Source organism: Xiphophorus maculatus, chromosome 1, assembly GCF_002775205.1.
Source record: "Xiphophorus maculatus strain JP 163 A chromosome 1, X_maculatus-5.0-male, whole genome shotgun sequence".
NCBI classification, from domain to species: Eukaryota; Metazoa; Chordata; class Actinopteri; order Cyprinodontiformes; family Poeciliidae; genus Xiphophorus; species Xiphophorus maculatus.
In genome coordinates this window covers 28,711,574-28,731,856 of record NC_036443.1, presented here as the reverse complement: position 1 = coordinate 28,731,856, position 20,283 = coordinate 28,711,574, and the positions used below count along the sequence as shown (strand labels likewise).

The window sequence follows — 20,283 nt, the reverse complement described above, 5'->3', positions numbered from 1 at the left end:
GTCTATATTTCATAGTTGTCTTCAGGCTGCTCTTGGTCCGGATCCCTCAGCTAGGAGCCGTTTGACACAGCAGACCCCATCCAGATTCATGAAGCCCCTGACAGCTCCTAGGATCTCTGGGACACTCAAACCCCTCCACCACGATAAGGTGGCAGCCCACAGAGGGGAGAAATAAAACTGGAAACTGTTATTAACTGATCACGAGAAGCCTGAAGGTGGCAGTCTAGAGTTAGATCTGGCAGTATGAGCTGGTGTAAAATGGCAGCAGTCAATGAGCTGTGTGTTGGTTCTTAAAAGTTAGGGATTGTAATTGCTAGTGGAAATGTTCAGATCACTGTGGTGAGTCCGGTTAGAACTCCAGTGGGTTTAACTTGCACTTGCTGTTTATTTCTTAATTTGACGTAACTGTGTGGTTCTAGAAAAGACAAACATCAATACAACGTCAGTGTCCAAATAATTCCCAAACAAAATGACTAAAATAATATCACACATACTAAACAACTGCAATATTAATGGTTACAAACATCCTGTTTCTAAATAAATACACGACACGAAAATACCCACCTTGTGTAGCTCTTACGTGCATTAAAGGCAAAAACTGAAATACTCTAATGTATAAACAATGTCATTATCTTCCAACATTACTTACTCGCATTTCCACGTACACACATCAAAGAAGGTGACAATAAATTACAAACAGCAAGCAAAACCAGACCAGTCAGTGTGTTTTTCTTGCATGCAGCAAATACAAGATCTGTTTGTGTTGCTGTGAAAATGAAGAAGTGTCATGTAATGCGGTGGTGAGGCAGACGCAGAAGACACAGATGAGATGAATGATGGTTGTTTTAATGAAAAATAAACGTCAGTCCAAAAACAGTCCAATAACACAGGCAGCACGGCTGAGCGGAGGCCAGGGCTCAACGCCGGAAGCAACTGGTTTACGACTGGACACACGAAGGACTGAGCGCACATTAGACGAGGACCCGGCAGAGACACAGAGACACTAAATACACAGGAGGGTAATCAGGGAATGAGACACACCTGGGAGTAATCGAGGGGAGAACAGGACAACACGGAGACACAGAAAACTTGAAATAAACACACAGAAAAACACGGAACATGACAATAAGGCCACCTACTTTTATGCAGTCTGTGTTTTTCTAAACCTTTGTAACACAAATGTTACTTTAAAAGTTCTATTAATGCGGCCTTATGGTCTAGAAGGTGACAAAAATAGTTACGGTTAAGAATGTATAAACACTTTTTCACTGAGGAACTTTAAAGGTATTTGCGGTTTTAAGTTTGTAATCACTGTGACTTTGTATAAAATAGAGATTGCTAATTTATTGCAAGGGAAGGCAAAAGCAGAGAGAAAAAACCCACTCTGTCCACTAGGGGACGCCGTAAAATAAACTCTTAGTCGTTTCCTCCAACAGGCTGAGGGGTATGGAGTGAAAATAGTCTCAAAATATCTGTGCGTGTGTAAAAGTATCTGAAGATCATTGTGATGTTTTCTGTGTTTGTGCTTCAGCTTTTTTACTTCTCATCTTTTAATTTCAGCATCAGTTTCTATTTAAATGATAAATCTGGACTGCAGAATTTGTGAAATGAAACATTTTGAGTTTTAAGAAATCCAGTCTTATTCGTTAGCAGTAAAATAGGAGGAGAGTGACCTCTGGTGTTCAGAGGAGGAACAGCATCCTGCGGTTTATCAGTGAAGCAGGAAGAGAAGCAGAGTTAGAAACCATCAGCAGCTCAGGATGAAGGTCTGTCTCACTCTGATCTGCCTCCTCTTCCTCAGTGAGTACATTATTTTATTTATATCAGTTTCTCTGCTTTCAGTCCTTCATCCTTTCAGTTCCTCACTGTTTACCAGGGAGAATTTCAACTTGGTTGAAAAGTTTGAAGCCGACTCTGTTTCTGTGTAGTTTTCTTCCTGCTTCCTGTTGGTTTCTGTGGTAAAAGAAACCAATATGTTGATCTGTTCAAGTATAAATAACATAATTCCAAAATTAATTGAGTTATTTTAAGCTTTTCAAATCACTAATATATTTACACAGTTTCCTTTCTGGACGCAAAGTCAAATTATTTCAGAACAAAAACAGCAAACTAACCACCTGGTAGTTGTTAAAATGCAGATTTAAATAAACAAAATGTTCAGTTTTGTCTTGATCTCAGAGTTTGTTGCTTTAGAGAACTAGAAAAAGACATTTTTTGTCATAAATTTAAAGAAGTTGAAAAGGAGAATAAACGGAAACGACAAAGTTATGCAATACCAAAATTTCATCACAGACACTGTGATAAATCTGCAGGACAGAGCCGTGCTCTAAAATATAAAAACAAAAATAAAAACTAAATGATGCTAACTTTTTAGCTCTTAAACAAGCTTTGAGTTGCTGTTGAAGATTTAACCAGGTGGAACAAAGAAACCAGAAGGTTGATGTGCAACATAAATGTTTGGGGAATTTATTAGAATTAGTTTAAAATGTTGGAATCAATGTTAACTTATTCTCACATCTTCAGTTATATTTATAAAACATATTTTCTCTTCAAGCTGCTGAATATCACAGTAATTACTGACTGTTTATCTTCTCAGCTGCTCTGCAGGATGGAGACGCTGCAGAAACCTATGCAGGAATGGAAGGAGAAAACATCAGAGTTGAATGTAAATTTAATTTCTCTGGAAATCCGATAATCTTCTGTAAGGAAAACTGTGAAGGAGAAAATATTCTGATTAACACAACAGAAGGCAGCACTAAGAAAGGCAGATACAGCACTTTCTATGAATCACTTTATACTTCAGTTGTTCTCTATGTGAGAATCTCAGAGGTGAAACGATCTGATTCAGGACGATACCGATGTGGTTTTGGTAAAGACCGATCTCAAGATTATGAATTTTATCTGGATGTGACTGAAGGTGAGTTTCTCTCCTGAAAATGTTCCTCCATGTTTCTGAAAGTAAACTCTGCTCACTGACAGCTTCTGATCCAAATCACCTCAAACTGGGTTTAAATCTGAGTTCAGATGTTTTTAACTGATCAAATCATCCAACATGTTCAAACTGAGACTCACACAGACAAACATCTTCATTGGTATCATGAATGTTTAATTTCTCACAGCTGCATCTTCATCTTCTTCTTCCTCTTCATCTACAACCATCCAACAGACCACAACATTATCTGAACCCAATGGTAAAGTATCTGCTGAGGTTTTTATGATGTTGGTCAATGAAAGTTGATGTTTCATAATTTTCTGCTGTGAATCAGCAATTATGACAAAACAGTTAAAGAGTCTCAACATGTGATATGTGAGTTCTGGATTACTCTAACCAGGTTGAATGTCTGTAATTATGTGGCTCAGAAACAGAACAAAGAAGGAACCAAAAATATTAATTTATATTAAAACAGGTCAAACATTTCCGCTGCTTTATGTGGGTCTGGGTCTGGCCGTCCTGATCGTCTTGTTAGCGACGGTTCTGCTGATTTACTGCCAGAGGAAACGCTTCCATCAACAGAAAGGTGAGTTATATATAACACACACTGCTGTTTCCTTCTCACACACACTTCTCACACCTTCACACCCTGAAACTAAACTCACTACCTGATTCATTTATTTGTCCCAAATGTAATTTACCAACAGAATGTAACTTTTCCTCCATTTATTATAATTTTACTAAAGTTATTTTGTGTTTTACATGCTCATAGATTATAAAATGTACATGAAGTCAATAAGTATAAAAAGTGATCTTGAAAAATCTTGCTTTGTTGTAATGAGTTACATGAAGGCAAGGCTTTTCTGCATAGCTCTGTTCACATAAAGCTTCAGGGGAAATTGTGCAAATCTGAAGCAGACAGAAGTTACACTTATTTGTAACTTCATCATGTTAGAATGGCCCAGTCAAAGTCCAGATCTAAATCAAAAAGGGAATCTCTACTGACTCTAACAGTTTTATAAAATTGTTTTAAGTCATTTAATTCCTCGTTTTGTTTTTCAGGTCGTCCAGCAGAAACAAATCCCACTGATTTAACGGTAAGTCAGAGTAAAAACGTCTCCACCGTCTTTCTAATCCTGCAGCAGTCAGTTTGTAAAACCTGCTGCTTGATCCAATTTAAACTCTTGGTTCTGCAGATCAACACCATTTATGAGGAGATCAGAGAGGAGGACAGAGAGAACAAACCTCCTGCTGGGGAAATATCTTCAGTTTATGTTTTCGTCCAACCCGACAAACCAAACGCAGCTGAAAGCATCGAAATATACAGCCTGGCCAGCGAACCGCAGGGGAAAGTAAGTGGAAGGACAGTAAAAATAATATTTTATCTTTATTTTTTTCATTGAGTTTGAGCTAAAAATACAAAATATAGTTTTACTATCACACAGAGTGGGCAAAATCTTTGTTTTGTTTGTTGTTTCATGGGAAAACATTTAATATTTAAAATCCTGTAACAAGGTAACTTTCTCTGGTAGATTTAATTCATAAGATGATAATAAATTTTTCCCCCAGTTGCTTTTATTGACTTATAGAAAATTGGAAGCCATTAAAATGTCCTGCAATACATTGGATGGATTAACAAGTTAAAAGAAAATATTTGCAATTTTGCTTCTTTTATGTCATAAAAATTTGGTTTTACTTTCTTGTTACAGAAGCACAATATATTTGTTAGACTTTTATTTGATAAAGATTTAATTTATAATTTCACCTTTTCAATTATCTGATGTATTGATGTGTTTGTAATAAATATTTTCGTTTCACTTTAACTTCTTTAAGTTGTGATATTCATGCAAACTTGTAGAAAACAGATCAGTTTAAACTTGAAGTTTAATCTGAAAACTAAACACAAAGTGGTATGCAGTTGTGAAGTACAAAGAAAATTATACATGATTGAAAACATTTTCTATAAATGAATAAAACTTGTGATGTGCAAAAGTATTCAGCTTTGTTGAAACTCCTGTTGCTGCATTTCTTTCTTTACCAGCTTTGCACATGTAGTGACTGACATTTTGCTAATTCTTCCTTGCAAAACAGATGAAACTCAGTCAGAATAGATGGAAAGAGTTTGTGAATAATGAATAATTAAATATTATATTATTCTAAATTCTGCTTGTGGAAGCATTCTAATGTATAAATGTACAAACTAAAACTTTTCTCCTTGTTTTCTTCCAGGCTAAAGATGGAGAAGCAGAGTATTCTGAAGTGCAGTTGTTGAACGATGACACCCGATCCAACGGCGGCCATCTTGGTGTCTCAGATAACGTCACCTACTCAGAACCTCAGTTAGATATGAGCTCTGGTAGCCACGGCAACAGTTCAAATCCTCTTTATTCCAGCATTACTTTAGAACAAGAGCTTTGCTGATATGGACTCAGCAACAGAGACGTAACCAAAATCAGTAAATATGAGGCTTTTTGGAGCTACTCATTTATTACAGCTGGAAACGAGAGATCAGGCCTGGAATCTGGATGTAATGATGGACTGAACCTTCGAAAACACATAAAAACAGTTACAAAGTCGGTCTTTTATAACCTGAAGAACATTCCCAGGATTAAAGGACTAAAATCCCAGCAGGATCTAAAGAAACTCATCCATATGTTTATTCTGAGTCACATTGATCACTGCAACCGTGTTCACACAGGTCTGCCTAAGAAATCAATCAGATCCAGAACCGCTGCTGCTGGAGATCTGCTCATGTGATGCTTCAGCTGCAGCTCTGCCAAATGACATGGATCCTCAATGTTGTCAAAATAAACTGATAATTAGATAAAAACACAAAACATGTCAGCTTTAAGTAGAAATGAGTTAAAATGCAAAACATTAGAGGGAAATGAAAAACAAATATTTGCTAATTATTTCCCTTTACGTTGTTTCAGCTCTGGAAGAAGAATTAAAAATAAACTAAATACAACATTGGAGACTGTAGCATAAACACAGAAAACACAGGAGAGATTGAAGGTCAGACAGAATAAAAGCTGATCAACCCAGAGAGAAGAAATCAGAAAAGAGGAGAGACAGAATAAATCATCTTCATTCCTGAACTAAACTCTGAAACAATCAGAGTTCAAAGTACAAATAAAGAACATTTAGTCTCATGTTTTTGCAAGAAAATGACCAAATATCAAACTTACAGGAAATAAATTATAGATAAGTTAAATTATTAAATAGGTTTCCATATTTAAATAATGTTCCTTCATTGAATGTTACTGAAGATATTTGAAAGCTGATCTAATCGCTGTGATGTAACAGATTTTATAAAATTGTTTTCATTCATTAGGTTTTTAGTCAAACCAAAATATGTATACATGTGTTTCGTATTGTACCTTTTTATTGTTTTATGTTTTTCTCAAATTTAAAATACTTTTGAACAAGTTTTTCTGTGGATCAAATAAAATAAATATATATTTTTTATGATTCAACAGTAATATTTTTTCAGACTTTGGTTAAACAAACTGTCACGTCTTTAGTTTTGAACTAACTCCTCTGTGAAAGCCCCGCCCCCTGATAAATGTGGACCCTAAATGACACCGAGGGGCTGGAGCTCAACTGCAGTAACCACTGTTTGACCACAGAGGGCAGCACTGAGACGGGTTTAGCTGTAAACAAATTTACAGGATAAAGTCAAAATATGCGCAGAAACGGACAAATACAAACATTAAGAACCGATTTAGACAACAATGAAGAAACAAAAGTTTCTTTTGTGTTACATGTAATGTTCTCACAGCCTTTATACTGATTTATATTAGCCAGTTTTTAATTCCAATTAAAATTCCTGTTTTAGATTTTATTTTAAAATGTTTGTGTTTGTTTGGTATTATTTATTTCAACACAACTTCACAAGTATGAATTTAGCTATTTTCTCATTCTGTCATGGTTGAGGTGACACATTGAACCTTAAATCACAAAAAAAAACAAGTCGGAAAAAAATAATTTTCTTAAGACTGAAAACTGTAAACATGTAAAAATTATATTTATTTTAACTTAGAATAAAAATGTAGTTTGTCCATTTCTAAATACCAAACAACCATTTTATAAAATTTTACTTATAATAAAACTCCCCCTCTGTTTTCCTCTTAAAACTTCCACCAGATGTTCTGTTGGGAAAATCTGCTGGCAGGACGACCAGAGAGCATCACCAGAACTTCACTTCCTGACCTCCAAGACGTTTTCATTAAAGGATGAAGATCCAGGAACCATCAGATCTGTCCTGCTATGAGGAGTTGCTGCATTTCATCATTTCACTGCTGCTGATCTATAGTCATGAATGTGATGAATAAAGTCATCTGTTTGGATGTTTGAAGGTTCACTGTCAACTAATTAATGTTCTAATGTTCTAAGATATTCTAATTTAACCCTCATTTTCTAATGTTTGAATATAAAACTATTTTTGTTGTTCTTTTAAAATGGTCTAAATAAGCAGGAACCATATTAATTAAAATAATTAATTGATTCTTCGATGGAAAACAAACTGATCTGATGCGGAATAATCTACAGAAACTTTAACTCTGCAGTAAAACTAGTAGTGCCCTCTGGTGTTCAGAGGAGGAACTGCATCCTGCAGAGAAGTTCCTGGTTTATCAGTGAAGCAGGAAGAGAAGCTGAGTTAGAAACCATCAGCAGCTCAGGATGAAGGTCTGTCTCACTCTGATCTGCCTCCTCTTCCTCAGTAAGTACATTATTTTATTTATATCAGTTTCTCTGCTCTCAGTCCTTCATTCTTTCAGTTCCTCACAATTTATCACAAAGTTTTCGACTTTGCTGAAAGATTTGAAGTCGACTGTTTCAGTAGTTTTATCTGTTGCCTCCAGTTGGCTTCTGTAGTAAAACATGTCGATCAGTTTTAAATATAAATAGCTTCATTCTAAGGATATCTAAATTATGCAAAACTTGTCAAATCACTCATTTATTTGCAAATTAGCCATTATTAATGTTGCACAAATGCAGTTTCTTTTCTGTATCCCTTTTAATAAACTATAAAAAGAAGCATAAGCAGAAACTACAAAGTTCTGCAATACCAGAACTTGATCACAGACACAGAGATAAAATCTGCAGAACAGAGCTGAGCTCTACAAAGATAAAAACGAAGGTGGAACAAAGAAACCAGACGCTTGTTGAGCAAAATTAACAGTCTGGAAATTTATTAGAATTAGAAATGTTGGAATCAGTGTTAATTTTTCCTCACAACATCAGTTTAATTAAAAAAAATATTTTATTTTCAAGCTGCATAATCTGACAGTAATTACTGTTTATCTTCTCAGCAGCTCTGCAGGATGGAGACGCTGCAGGAACTCGTGCAGGAAAGGAAGGAGAAAACATCACAGTTGGATTTAAATTTAGTTTTTCTGGAAGCCCAATGTACTTCTGCAAGGAAAACTGTGAAGGAGAAAATATTCTGATTGAAACAAAAGAAAACACAGCTCAGAAAGGCAGATACAGCATTGAGTGGGTAAAAAATGATTTTATGTCATATGTTTTCTTTGTGAGCATCTCAGAACTGAAACGGTCTGACTCAGGATGGTACCGATGTGCTTTGGGTTCAATCACATATCGATATGAAGATTTTTATCTGGATGTGACTGAAGGTGAGTTTCTCTCCTGAAAATGTTCCTCCATGTTTCTGAAAGTAAACTCTGCTCACTGACAGCTTCTGATCCAAAACTGGGTTTAAATCTGAGTTCAGATGTTTTTAACTGATCAAATCATCCAACATGTTCAAACTGAGACTCACACAGAAAAACATCTTCATTGGTATCAATAATATGGAAAATATGTCAACTTTAAACTGGAATGTTCTGATTCTGTTTATTTTCTCACAGCTTCAAACAGTTTAGAACCAAACTGGACCCTGGAAACTTTTACAGCAACATTTCTATCATCAACTTCTGTAACAACAGCAGCAACATTAACACAAAGGTTGATTTCCTCTTCATCTACAACCATCCAACAGACCACAATATTATCTGAACCCAATGGTAAAGTATTTGCTCAGGTTTTTATAATGTTGGTTAATGAAAGTTGATGTGTTTATGATTTTCTTACATTGCTGTAAATCAACAACGTTGACAAAACAGAAGGCCACACAATTTATTTTCTTAAAGCAACAGAATTTCAGACATCAACATCTAACTACAATAATTCTGAATTAATCTAACCGAGTTTAATGTGTGTGGTTCTGTGACCAAAAATATTAATTTATATTAAAACAGGTGAAACATTTCCGCTGCTTTATGTGGGTCTGGGTCTGGCCGTCCTGATCGTCTTGTTAGCGACGGTTCTGCTGATTTACTGCCAGAGGAAACGCTTCCATCAACAGAAAGGTGAGTTATAACAAACTGTGCTGTTTTTATCTCACACTGTTACTTCCTGGAACTAAACTCACAATCTGGTTGATTTATTTTTCACAAAATATAATTTTTTGTCGATAATGTACTAAAATATTGTATCTTTATCTCCATTTATGGTGATTTTACTAGAGTTTCTTTGTCTTTTACATGTTCACAGATTTTAAAATCTTCACAAAATAAACAGATAAAAACAATATGTTTGAGAATATATGCATTGTTGTAATGTGTTACATAAAGTTAAAACCTTCCATGCATAGCGCTGCTCACACAAAAACTTTTGTGGTAAAAAAAGGGGAAATTGTGAAAACTTGAAGTAGAACAATGTTCAACATTTTATCATTTTGACTAGGATGTGGGCAGTTAGTGTGGAAACATCAGCCTGTCACAAGTTTTTACAAAAGAAACTGAAAAATGAACTCCATATTTTTTTTTTTTATTTATTTAGGATCGACAGATTTGAAATGTTCTTGGACTTTCAATTGTTGTAGTGGAGAAACTCATGAAGGAACTGGTTTTAATGTTTTTGTTATTAATGTGATTTCATCTACCATCACCTCACAGCGTTCGTTGGATTGTTCGTTTAATCCAGACTACACACTGTTGTGTCTCTCTGTGCTGGATGTGTTTGAACGTTACAATATTCACACTTCAACAACAAAGTTGTCAACAGTACAGAATCTCCAAACCCAAAAATTACTTTAAAAAGAAAAACATTAAAAAATGTAGTAATCTGTGAATGTCTAAAATATAAATGCTCCAATGGCTCCATCAGTTATTATGCTTAAAGTAGTTTGTTGTGAATTTATGTCAGTATCCACATAAATGACAGTATGATGAACTTCGTTGTTGCTGCCTCCCCCCTTCTCTCTCTCCTTCCTCTCCTGAGAGGGGAGATGTGCTACCAGCTCTCCGTCTAACAGGTGAAATGAATTTCCTAAATCTATGTTCTGGGATTTACCCTGTCCAGAACTGAAGTAAACTCTGTTTAAAGCTGGTCTTAAGAAAAACTCGCCTGGTTCCTGACGGCCAACATCCAGGTGTCCCTCCCTTCTTCCCCCTGTGAATCAGCCAGACTGATCAGCCTGCAGCCAACTAGTTTCACAGAGCTCACCTGTTAACGGTCGCTCGTTCTCTTTATTACAACTTGCACTTGTTACTGAACCAGGTTGGTTTTAGTGACTCGGTCGAGTCCCAAGGATGATGTTTTACATATGGGCTACCAGCAACCTATAAAACATTTTCCAGCTTTTCCTCTCCAGAATCAAACATCAGAGCTGTTTTACAACCATCAAAGAACTTTAAGGTGACTCATTAACTGAATGTCCACAACATCTTTTAGATTTTCTTTATGCTAAATATTTTATTAGTAAGGCAGATTTGCAAAGGTCAGTACAGCTTAATTCAGTAGCAGAAATAATCAAATAAGTAAAATCAATCATCTAGTCTATGTTTCCCTAATGCTGACACTGAGAACTAAAAAGGGAACCTTTGAGAGAGACGGACGGATTTTGGCGTTTTGAACCCCAGAACTGGCCTGATGATGAAGATGTTGCAGCAGGAGGAGGAGGAGGATGATCGACGAAGGCAGGGATCTCAGTAGGTCTGATGAGCTTCTGTCTCTGCATGGATGGTGAGGTCACACAGGACTTGGGTGCTGGCAGGAAGAGTACTAACTTAGAGCTTTGCTTTCCTCAATCTTGGGGCCCAGATGGAGACAATTACTAAAGTCATTGTCTCTTAATAAAACCTTCCTGATAGAATCACTTGAGATGCCACAAACTGTTTTGTTGCAGACAAGTTAGTCACTGATCTCACTGGAGTTTCAGGTCTGAACTTTTATCTTCAAATTGATAAAAGATTAAATGCTCTAAATGTATTTAATTTCTGGAATGAAACTTGTGCCACTTCATTGTTTTATTCCACTGAGGGTTGCAAATTTCACAGAATTTCAGTTTCAAACAGTCCGGATCGTCCCGTGACTCTGCTGATGTGATGATGGCTCCGTCCTCGTTTTGGACAGCAGCAGCATAAACAAACACTCCCGCTCCATTGCATCTGGTCCGGACCCACAATGTTGAGATGAATTTAAGCTCTCGTTTTGGCAGGCTTGTCAGGGTGTGCAGCAGCAATAAAAAATGTGTACTCCTGTTCAAAAATGCACCAGTTTTCGGCTACATTCTCATTGGAAACCACTGGGTCGGGTCTGTGAAAACTGTCCACCATTGCATCCAGGGCACATGCATTCCAGTCAGCAGGCGTAGAATGACGGTGCAGGACAAAACATTTGTTGGAAGCGGGAGGAATGCAGGAAAAAAAGATGGGAAAAAGGTTTACGAGCGACAAATTCACGATCCCTTCTGACAGCTTGTAAATACTTACTGTATGTTAGCAATGTAATAAAATGAAAACAGACGAGAAATGAAAACACAGCTCAGCATTCACCATGTTTAGCCGCAGAGCCAGAATAATTTGAAGGGATACCGACATTTAAATGTTGTGTTTGCAAACAAGAACAAAGATAAATCAGCTTTTGGATCAGATGCTCCACATTTTCCACTTTGTCCTGATCAAACCAAGCTGTTCTCTCTTTAACTTCCCTGCAGGTCTGCAGCTTTATGTGATTCTGACTCTGATCGCCAAGATCATCTTGTTATCGACGCCTTTGGTGATTTTCTGCTGGAACAGTTGGGCCATGAAAAGCAAAGGTGAGAAAACTGATGTTCTCCATTTATGAACAACTACATTTATACCCAAACTCTTTTCAACCATGAAGGATTCGTCCTTGTTTTCTTCTTCTTCAGAGTTTGTCCAAACCTTAGCAAAAATCAAACAATAAGTATGTTTGCATTGAACATATTGGAGCAATCAGCAGAGCAGTCATAGCTGATGGATCCCTAAAGAGGAAGGAGTAAAAATTGAGATTCTGCAACAAATTTACAAAAACAGAATTTTTTTTTACCAACATTAAAGTTTAAAATGAATTAACATTTAAATGAAACAAGATAAAGATCATCAGATGTTCGCTCAGAAGACAATAATAATGATAATAATGTCCTAATCAAATCAAGTTGTTCTCTTGTTTTCTCCCCTGCAGATCTGCAGCTTTATGTGATTCTGACTCTGATCGCCAAGATCATCTTGTTATCAACACCTTTGGTGATTTTCTGCTGGAAGTGGCGATCCGCCATGATAAACAAAGGTGAACAAGAACATGAACATTTAAGTTAGTTTAATGTTTTAGCTGCATCATTTCTGGAAAATATTTCTGTCTGTTGAATCAGAGCAAAATCTACCCATCATGCTCCGTGGCATCAATCAGCAGCGTTTGGTTCGGCTCAGATCACTAAGAATTGTTGCCTGAATTATTATTATTGGATCGTTACTGCTTTATGAAAATAAAGGTGAAGGGAAAAGTTTAAAGGAAAAGAAGGATAGAGAGAATACAAGGCAAGTTTCTAGGATTTTTCTTTTCGTTCCTGGAAAGTTGTCAAGTTTTAATTTTCTCGTGCAAGTCTCTACCTTTAAGTTTTCAACTGGATTTCACTCAATGAAGTTAGTTTTAGCTGACTCGTCTTTATTTATATATAGATGGTCACTGCAGTGATTTAGGTGAAAAATTTCAAAAGAAACAGAAATACATCTTAGATTTTCTTACATTAACAAGATAAATACATTGTGAAATAATCAAACATATTTCAACCCCTTTAAACCAATTATATTCCAAAAATATAAAATATAGCAAATATTTTCATAGTAAAATTAAACATTAATAAATAAATTAGCATGTAAATATATTTTCTCATAGTCAAAACATTCTGTCCGACATTTATTCTTTTGTCTTTTTTAATTTTTATTTCATTTTTTACCATATACAATAAACACAAAGTGTATTTCTTTTTTTACTGACTCACTTGATTTCGATAACACAACATTAAAACTGTTCAGCAGCACAATCAGAGTCCAGTGAGTTTCAGCAAGTGATCTACAGCGTTATGGGGCTTAAAGGCTGTCCTTCACAGTTTATAGTAAACTTTTTTCACAGTTCTGATTTTACATTTGCTACCAGTACTGGTTGCTCCTCATGCTGTGACACTGGTTCAAACAGGAGTGACTGGTCAGTCACATCAAAAGTACCTGCAGGCTCTGATTGATTCCACCTGGTCCTCACCACTAACAGGTAGAAGAGGAGTTGATGCCTGTCAGGTTGCCTGAGCAAAAGTCTCTAAATCAGAAGTTTCATCTCTCTGATCTGAATGTTTTTCAGATTCTGCTGTGGGAACCGAGTCTGATGACGTCTCTCAGGTGAGTCTGAATCTTTATAAAACGCCTGAGTCTCAATAGTTTTTAAAAAACTCCTCCTCATCATCATCTTCTTTTTCTTCCTGCAGATCGATCCAGAACTGGAGGAAATCAAAGAGGACAGACAGAACAATTCACCTGCTGAGGAAATATCTTCAGTTTATTCCTGAACTAAACTCTGAAATAATCAGATGAGAGATGAAAACTTATCGTTTCGTGTTTTCACAAAAAATGTTTTCTAGTTGTTTAAAACTTGGTTAAAATATGTTCATGCCATGAATGTTACAGAAGATGTTTAACCCATAACTATATTATATAAGTCTCTGCAGAAATATATTTCAGACTTTGGCTAAATAAACTGTTATGTCTTTAAGTTGTAACTAACTCATCCCTTGACAAATTTAGAAAAATTGCTGTCCTTTAATTCAACACAACCTCATGTGTGAGTTTATGTTGGGTTTTTTTTAAATAAAAATGTAAAAAAGCATTATATGCTGTTGTGACACATTGGACTGATTTCTTAAAACAGTAAAACCTACAAACATGTAAATTGGATCATTTTTATAACTTGGTATGCAAACATATTGTGTCCGTTTCTAAAACCTGAACCTGAGTATAGGAAACAACCCTGTTATAAAACCTTAATTTAAATAAAATGCAGACAACTCCTCTGTTTTTCTGTCCAACTATTTAAACTTCCACCAGATGTTCTGTTGGGAAAATCTGCTGGCAGGACGATCAGAGAGCATCACCAGAACTTCACTTCCTGACCTCCAAGACGTTTTCATTAAAGGATGAAGATCCAGGAACCATCAGATCTGTCCTGCTATGAGGAGTTGCTGCATTTCATCATTTCACTGCTGCTGATCTACAGTCATGAATGTGATGAATAAAGTCATCTGTTTGGATGTTTGAAGGTTCACTGTCAACTAATTAATGTTCTAATGTAAAATATTCTAAATTTAACCCTCATTTCCTAATGTTTGAATATGAAACTATTTTTTGTTGTTCTTTTAAAATGGTCTAAATAAGCAGTAACAATATTAATTAAAATAATTAATTGATTCCCAGATGGAAAACAAACTGATCTGATGCGGAATAATCTACAGAAACTTTAACAATGCAGTAAAAGTAGTAGTGCCCTCTGGTGTTCAGAGGAGGAACTGCATCCTGCAGAGAAGTTCCTGGTTTATCAGTGAAGCAGGAAGAGAAGCAGAGTTAGAAACCATCAGCAGCTCAGGATGAAGGTCTGTCTCACTCTGATCTGCCTCTTCTTCCTCAGTAAGTACATTATTTTATTTATATCAGTTTCTCTGCTCTCAGTCCTTCATTCTTTCAGTTCCTTACAGTTTATCACAAAGTTTTTGACTTTGCTGAAAGATTTGAAGTCGACTGTTTCAGTAGTTTTATCTGTTGCCTCCAGCTGGCTTCTGTAGTAAAACATGTCGATCAGTTTTAAATATAAATAGCTTCATTCTAAGGATATCTAAATTATGCAAAACTTGTCAAATCACTCATTTATTTGCAAATTAGCCATTATTAATGTTGCACAAATGCAGTTTCTTTTCTGTATCCCTTTTAATAAACTATAAAAAGAAGCATAAGCAGAAACTACAAAGTTCTGCAATACCAGAACTTGATCACAGACACAGAGATAAAATCTGCAGAACAGAGCTGAGCTCTACAAAGATAAAAACGAAGGTGGAACAAAGAAACCAGACGGTTGTTGAGCAAAATTAACAGTCTGGAAATTTATTAGAATTAGAAATGTTGGAATCAGTGTTAATTTTTCCTCACAACATCAGTTTAATTAAAAAAAATATTTTATTTTCAAGCTGCATAATCTGACAGTAATTACTGACTGTTTATCTTCTCAGCAGCTCTGCAGGATGGAGACGCTGCAGGAACTCATGCAGAAAAGGAAGGAGGAAACATCACAGTTGGATGTACATTTAGTTTTTCTGGAAGCCCAATGTACTTCTGCAAGGAAAACTGTGAAGGAGAAAATATTCTGATTGAAACAAAAGAAAACACAGCTCAGAAAGGCAGATACAGCATTGAGTGGGTAAAAAATGATTTTATGTCATATGTTCTCTATGTGAGCATCTCAGAACTGAAACGGTCTGACTCAGGACGGTACCGATGTGGTTTGGGTTCAATCGCACGTCGATATGAAGATTTTTATCTGGATGTGACTGAAGGTGAGTTTCTCTCCTGAAAATGTTCCTCCATGTTTCTGAAAGTAAACTCTGCTCACTGACAGCTTCTGATCCAAAACTGGGTTTAAATCTGAGTTCAGATGTTTTTAACTGATCAAATCATCCAACATGTTCAAACTGAGACTCACACAGAAAAACATCTTCATTGGTATCATGAATGTTTATTTTCTCACAGCTTCAAACAGTTTAGAACCAAACTGGACCCTGGAAACTTTTACAGCAACATTTCTATCATCAACTTCTGTAACAACAGCAGCAACATTAACACAAAGGTTGATTTCCTCTTCATCTACAACCATCCAACAGACCACAATATTATCTGAACCCAATGGTAAAGTATTTGCTCAGGTTTTTATAATGTTGGTTAATGAAAGTTGATGTGTTTATGATTTTCTTACATTTCTGTAAATCAACAACGTTGACAAAACAGAAGGCCACACAATTTATTTTCTTTAAGCAACAGAATTTCAGACATCAACATCTAAATACAATAATTCTGAATTAATCTAACCGAGTTTAATGTGTGTGGTTCTGTGACCAAAAATATTAATTTGTATTAAAACAGGTGAAACATTTCTGCTGTTTTATCTGGGTCTGGGTCTGGCCGTCCTGATCGTCTTGTTAGCGACAGTTCTGCTGATTTACTGCCAGAGGAAACGCTTCCATCAACAGAAAGGTGAGTTATATATAACACACACTGCTGTTTCCTTCTCACACACACTTCTCACATCGTCACAGCCTGAAACTAAACTCACTACCTGGTTCATTTATTTGTCCCAAATGTAATTTACCAACAGAATGTAACTTTTCCTCCATTTATTATAATTTTACTAAAGTTATTTTGTGTTTTACATGCTCATAGATTATAAAATGTACATGAAGTCAGTAAGTATAAAAAGTGATCTTGAAAAATCTTGCTTTGTTGTAATGAGTTACATGAAGGCAAGGCTTTTTATGCATAGCTCTGTTCACATAAAGCTTCAGGGGAAATTGTGCAAATCTGAAGCAGACAGAAGTTACATATATTTGTAACTTCATCATTTTGACTCTGTGGTGGGAAAACGTTCGTCTGCCAGGCCTCTGCAGAACTTGTTGACATGCTAAGGAGGTAATTCAACCTTCTGAATGTGTTGAATCAGAAATGCATCAAAACGCTGCATGAAGTTGCAGACGTTAGCTCAAAGAAATATTCTTGTGTTAGAATGGCCCAGTCAAAGTCCAGATCTAAATCAAAAAGGGAATCTCTACTGACTCTAAAAATGTAATAATATTGTTTTAATTCATATAATTCCTCGTTTTGTTTTTCAGGTCGTCCAGCAGAAACAAATCCCACTGATTTAACAGTAAGTCAGAGTAAAAACGTCTCCACCGTCTTTCTAATCCTGCAGCAGTCAGTTTGTAAAACCTGCTGCTTGATCCAATTTAAACTCTTGGTTCTGCAGATCAACACCATTTATGAGGAGATCAGAGAGGAGGACAGAGAGAACAAACCTCCTGCTGGGGAAATATCTTCAGTTTATGTTTACGTCCAACCCGACAAACCAAACGCAGCTGAAAGCAACGAAATATACAGCCTGGCCAGCGAACCGCAGGGGCAAGTAAGTGGAAGGACAGTAAAAATAATATTTTTTCTTTATTTTTTTCATTCAGTTTGAGCTAAAAATACAAAATATAGTTTTACTATCACACAGAGTGGGCAAAATCTTTGTTTTGTTTGTTGTTTCATGGGAAAACATTTAATATTTAAACAAGGTAACTTTCTCTGGTAGATTTAATTCATAAGATGATAATAATTTTTCCCCCAGTTGCTTTAACTGACTTATAGAAAATTGGAAGCCATTAAAATGTCCTGCAATACATTGGATGGATTAACAAGTTAAATGAAAAATATTTGCAATTTTGCTTCTTTTATGTCATAAAAATTTGGTTTTACTTTCTTGTGGCAGAAGCACAATATATTTGTTAGACTTTTATTTGATAAAGATTTAATTTTTAATTTCACCTTTTCAATTATCTGATGTATTGATGTGTTTGTAATAAATATGTTCGTTTCACTTTAACTTCTTAAAGTTGTGATATTCATGCAAACTTGTAGAAAACGGATCAGTTTAAACTTGAAGTTTTATCTGAAAGCCCAACACAAAGTGGTATGCAGTTGTGAAGTACAAAGAAAATTATACATGATTGAAAACATTTTGTTGAAACTCCTGTTGCTGCATTTCTTTCTTTACCAGCTTTGCACATGTAGTGACTGACATTTTTGCTAATTCTTCCTTGCAAAACAGATGAAACTCAGTCAGAATAGATGGAAAGAGTTTGTGAATAATGAATAATTAAATATTATATTATTCTAAATTCTGCTTGTGGAAGCATTTTAATGTATAAATGTACAAACTAAAACTTTTCTCCTTGTTTTCTTCCAGGCTAAAGATGGAGAAGCAGAGTATTCTGAAGTGCAGTTGTTGAACGATGACACCGGATCCAACGGCGGCCATCTTGGTGTTTCAGATAACGTCACCTGCTCAGAACCTCAGTTAGATATGAGCTCTGGTAGCCATGGAAACAGTTCAAATCCTCTTTATTCCAGCATTACTTTAGAACAAGAGCTTTGCTGATATGGACTCAGCAACAGAGACGTAACCAAAATCAGTAAATATGAGGCTTTTTGGAGCTACTCGTTTATTACAGCTGGAAACGAGAGATCAGGCCAAACGACATGGAAAAATAAACTGATAATTAGATAAAAACACAAAACATGTCAGCTTTAAGTAGAAATGAGTTAAAATGCAAAACAATTGAGGGAAATGGAAGACAAATATTTGCTAATTTCCCTTTACAGTGTTTCAGCTCTGGAAGAAGAATTAAAAATAAACTAAATACAACATTGGAGACTGTAGCATAAACACAGAAAACACAGGAGAGATTGAAGGTCAGACAGAATAAAAGCTGATCAACCCAGAGAGAAGAAACCAGAAAAGAGGAGAGACAGAATAAATCATCTTCATTCCTGAACTAAACTCTGAAACAATCAGAGTTCAAAGTTCAGATAAAGAACATTTAGTCTCATGTTTTTGTAAGAAAATCACCAAAAATCAATCTAAAGTTTCCTGTAAATTATAGAGGAGCTAAATTATTAAATAGGTTTCCATATTTGAATAATGTTCCTTCATTGAATGTTACTGAAGATATTTGAAAGCTGATCTAATCGCTGTGCTGTAACTGTTTTTATAAAATTGTTTTCATTCATTAGGTTTTTAGTAAAATCAAAATATGTATACATGTGTTTCATATTGTACATTTTTATTATTTTACTTTTTATATGCAATATGTTGCTGGTTAATTAAATGTCTCTGTTTTCTGCTTTTTCTCTATTTAAAAGACGTTTGAACAAGTTTTGCTGTGGATCAAATAAAATAAATATATATTTTTTATGATTCAACAGGAATATTTTTTCAGACTTTGTGTAACCTCGATAATCGTGATAGCTCAGTTCAACTCAGTTCTGCGTTGTGTGAATAAGGGCCAGGAAACAGGATGAGATGAAATGATTTTTATCTCGCGCTCATCTCTCATGAACTGGCAACGAGATATCTGTGTTCAGTATATTTAACACTGCCAACCACCAGGAGGGGGTGCTGTTTCACCCATTACACATGAACCCAAACTTGGAAGTAATGACAAGTGGAATTCTATACAACATTAACTCTGTTACATTTGGTTAAACAAACTGTCACGTCTTTAGTTTTGAACTAACTCCTCTGTGAAAGCCCCGCCCCTGATAAATGTGGACTCTAAATGACACCGAGGGGCCAAACATGGTGACGAGCCGAGGGGCTGGAGCTCAACTGCAGTAACCACTGTTTGACCACAGAGGGCAGCACTGAGACGGGTTTAGCTGTAAACAAATTTACAGGATAAAGTCAAAATATGCACAGAAACGGACAAATACAAACATTAAGAACCGATTTAGACAACAATAAAGAAACAAAAGTTTCTTTAGTGTTACATGTAATGTTCTCACAGCCTTTATATTGATTTATATTAGCCAGTTTTTAATGGTTGAGGTGACACATTGGACCTTAAATCACAACAAAACCAAGTAGAAAAAAAATCCATTTTCTTAAGACTGAAAACTGTAAACATGTAAAAATTATATTTTTTATAACTAAGAATGAAAACGTAGTTTGTCTATTTCTTAAATCTATAACCCAAGAATACCAAACAACCATTTTATAAAATTTTACTTATAATAAAACTCCTCCTCTGTTTTCCTCTTAAAACTTCCACCAGATGTTCTGTTGGGAAAATCTGCTGGCAGGACGATCAGAGAGCATCACCAGAACTTCACTTCCTGACCTCCAAGACGTTTTCATTAAAGGATGAAGATCCAGGAACCATCAGATCTGTCCTGCTATGAGGAGTTGCTGCATTT

General features: G+C 35.7%; 3 protein-coding genes across 4 annotated transcripts; all 3 read left to right on the top strand.

The window, feature by feature from the left end:
* The first annotated feature begins 1,736 nt into the window (after window positions 1-1,736).
* LOC111611640 lies at window positions 1,737-6,367 on the top strand. Its single transcript, XM_023349012.1, has 7 exons — window positions 1,737-1,800; window positions 2,597-2,917; window positions 3,120-3,191; window positions 3,408-3,518; window positions 3,995-4,029; window positions 4,129-4,284; window positions 5,162-6,367. The coding sequence occupies exons 1-7, from the start codon at window positions 1,761-1,763 to the stop codon at window positions 5,351-5,353; spliced, it is 927 nt and encodes a 308-aa protein (XP_023204780.1). The 5' UTR covers window positions 1,737-1,760; the 3' UTR covers window positions 5,354-6,367.
* A 1,240-nt stretch (window positions 6,368-7,607) lies between these two features.
* Window positions 7,608-14,238, top strand: LOC111611634. The gene is made up of 8 exons (XM_023348930.1): window positions 7,608-7,655; window positions 8,251-8,571; window positions 8,806-8,961; window positions 9,196-9,306; window positions 11,937-12,038; window positions 12,428-12,532; window positions 13,598-13,635; window positions 13,722-14,238. The coding sequence occupies exons 1-8, from the start codon at window positions 7,616-7,618 to the stop codon at window positions 13,800-13,802; spliced, it is 954 nt and encodes a 317-aa protein (XP_023204698.1). The 5' UTR covers window positions 7,608-7,615; the 3' UTR covers window positions 13,803-14,238.
* Window positions 14,239-14,829: 591 nt separating this feature from the next.
* LOC111611618 lies at window positions 14,830-19,061 on the top strand. 2 transcript variants are annotated; one of them, XM_023348846.1, is made up of 7 exons: window positions 14,830-14,913; window positions 15,513-15,833; window positions 16,027-16,182; window positions 16,417-16,527; window positions 17,160-17,194; window positions 17,294-17,449; window positions 18,275-19,061. In XM_023348846.1, exons 1-7 carry the CDS (start codon window positions 14,874-14,876, stop codon window positions 18,464-18,466), a joined length of 1,011 nt encoding a protein of 336 aa, XP_023204614.1. In that variant the 5' UTR covers window positions 14,830-14,873; the 3' UTR covers window positions 18,467-19,061. The 2 variants fall into 2 exon arrangements, with proteins under 2 accessions (XP_023204614.1, XP_023204562.1); XM_023348794.1 differs by having other exon boundaries at window positions 15,510-15,833.
* The last annotated feature ends 1,222 nt before the right edge of the window (window positions 19,062-20,283 follow it).

What these genes read in the sequence shown, in the direction of transcription:
- LOC111611640 (XM_023349012.1), top strand. Translation starts at nt 1,761, where the DNA reads ATGAAGGTCTGTCTCACTCTGATCTGCCTCCTCTTCCTCA. An exon ending in CAAATCCCACTGATTTAACG is followed by an intron (nt 4,030 to 4,128) that starts GTAAGTCAGAGT and finishes TTGGTTCTGCAG; the next exon opens with ATCAACACCATTTATGAGGA. An exon ending in CCAGCGAACCGCAGGGGAAA is followed by an intron (nt 4,285 to 5,161) that starts GTAAGTGGAAGG and finishes GTTTTCTTCCAG; the next exon opens with GCTAAAGATGGAGAAGCAGA.
- LOC111611634 (XM_023348930.1), top strand. Translation starts at nt 7,616, where the DNA reads ATGAAGGTCTGTCTCACTCTGATCTGCCTCCTCTTCCTCA. An exon ending in AATATTATCTGAACCCAATG is followed by an intron (nt 8,962 to 9,195) that starts GTAAAGTATTTG and finishes ATATTAAAACAG; the next exon opens with GTGAAACATTTCCGCTGCTT. An exon ending in ACGCTTCCATCAACAGAAAG is followed by an intron (nt 9,307 to 11,936) that starts GTGAGTTATAAC and finishes ACTTCCCTGCAG; the next exon opens with GTCTGCAGCTTTATGTGATT.
- LOC111611618 (XM_023348794.1), top strand. Translation starts at nt 14,874, where the DNA reads ATGAAGGTCTGTCTCACTCTGATCTGCCTCTTCTTCCTCA. An exon ending in GATCTGCCTCTTCTTCCTCA is followed by an intron (nt 14,914 to 15,509) that starts GTAAGTACATTA and finishes TTATCTTCTCAG; the next exon opens with CAGCTCTGCAGGATGGAGAC. An exon ending in CAAATCCCACTGATTTAACA is followed by an intron (nt 17,195 to 17,293) that starts GTAAGTCAGAGT and finishes TTGGTTCTGCAG; the next exon opens with ATCAACACCATTTATGAGGA.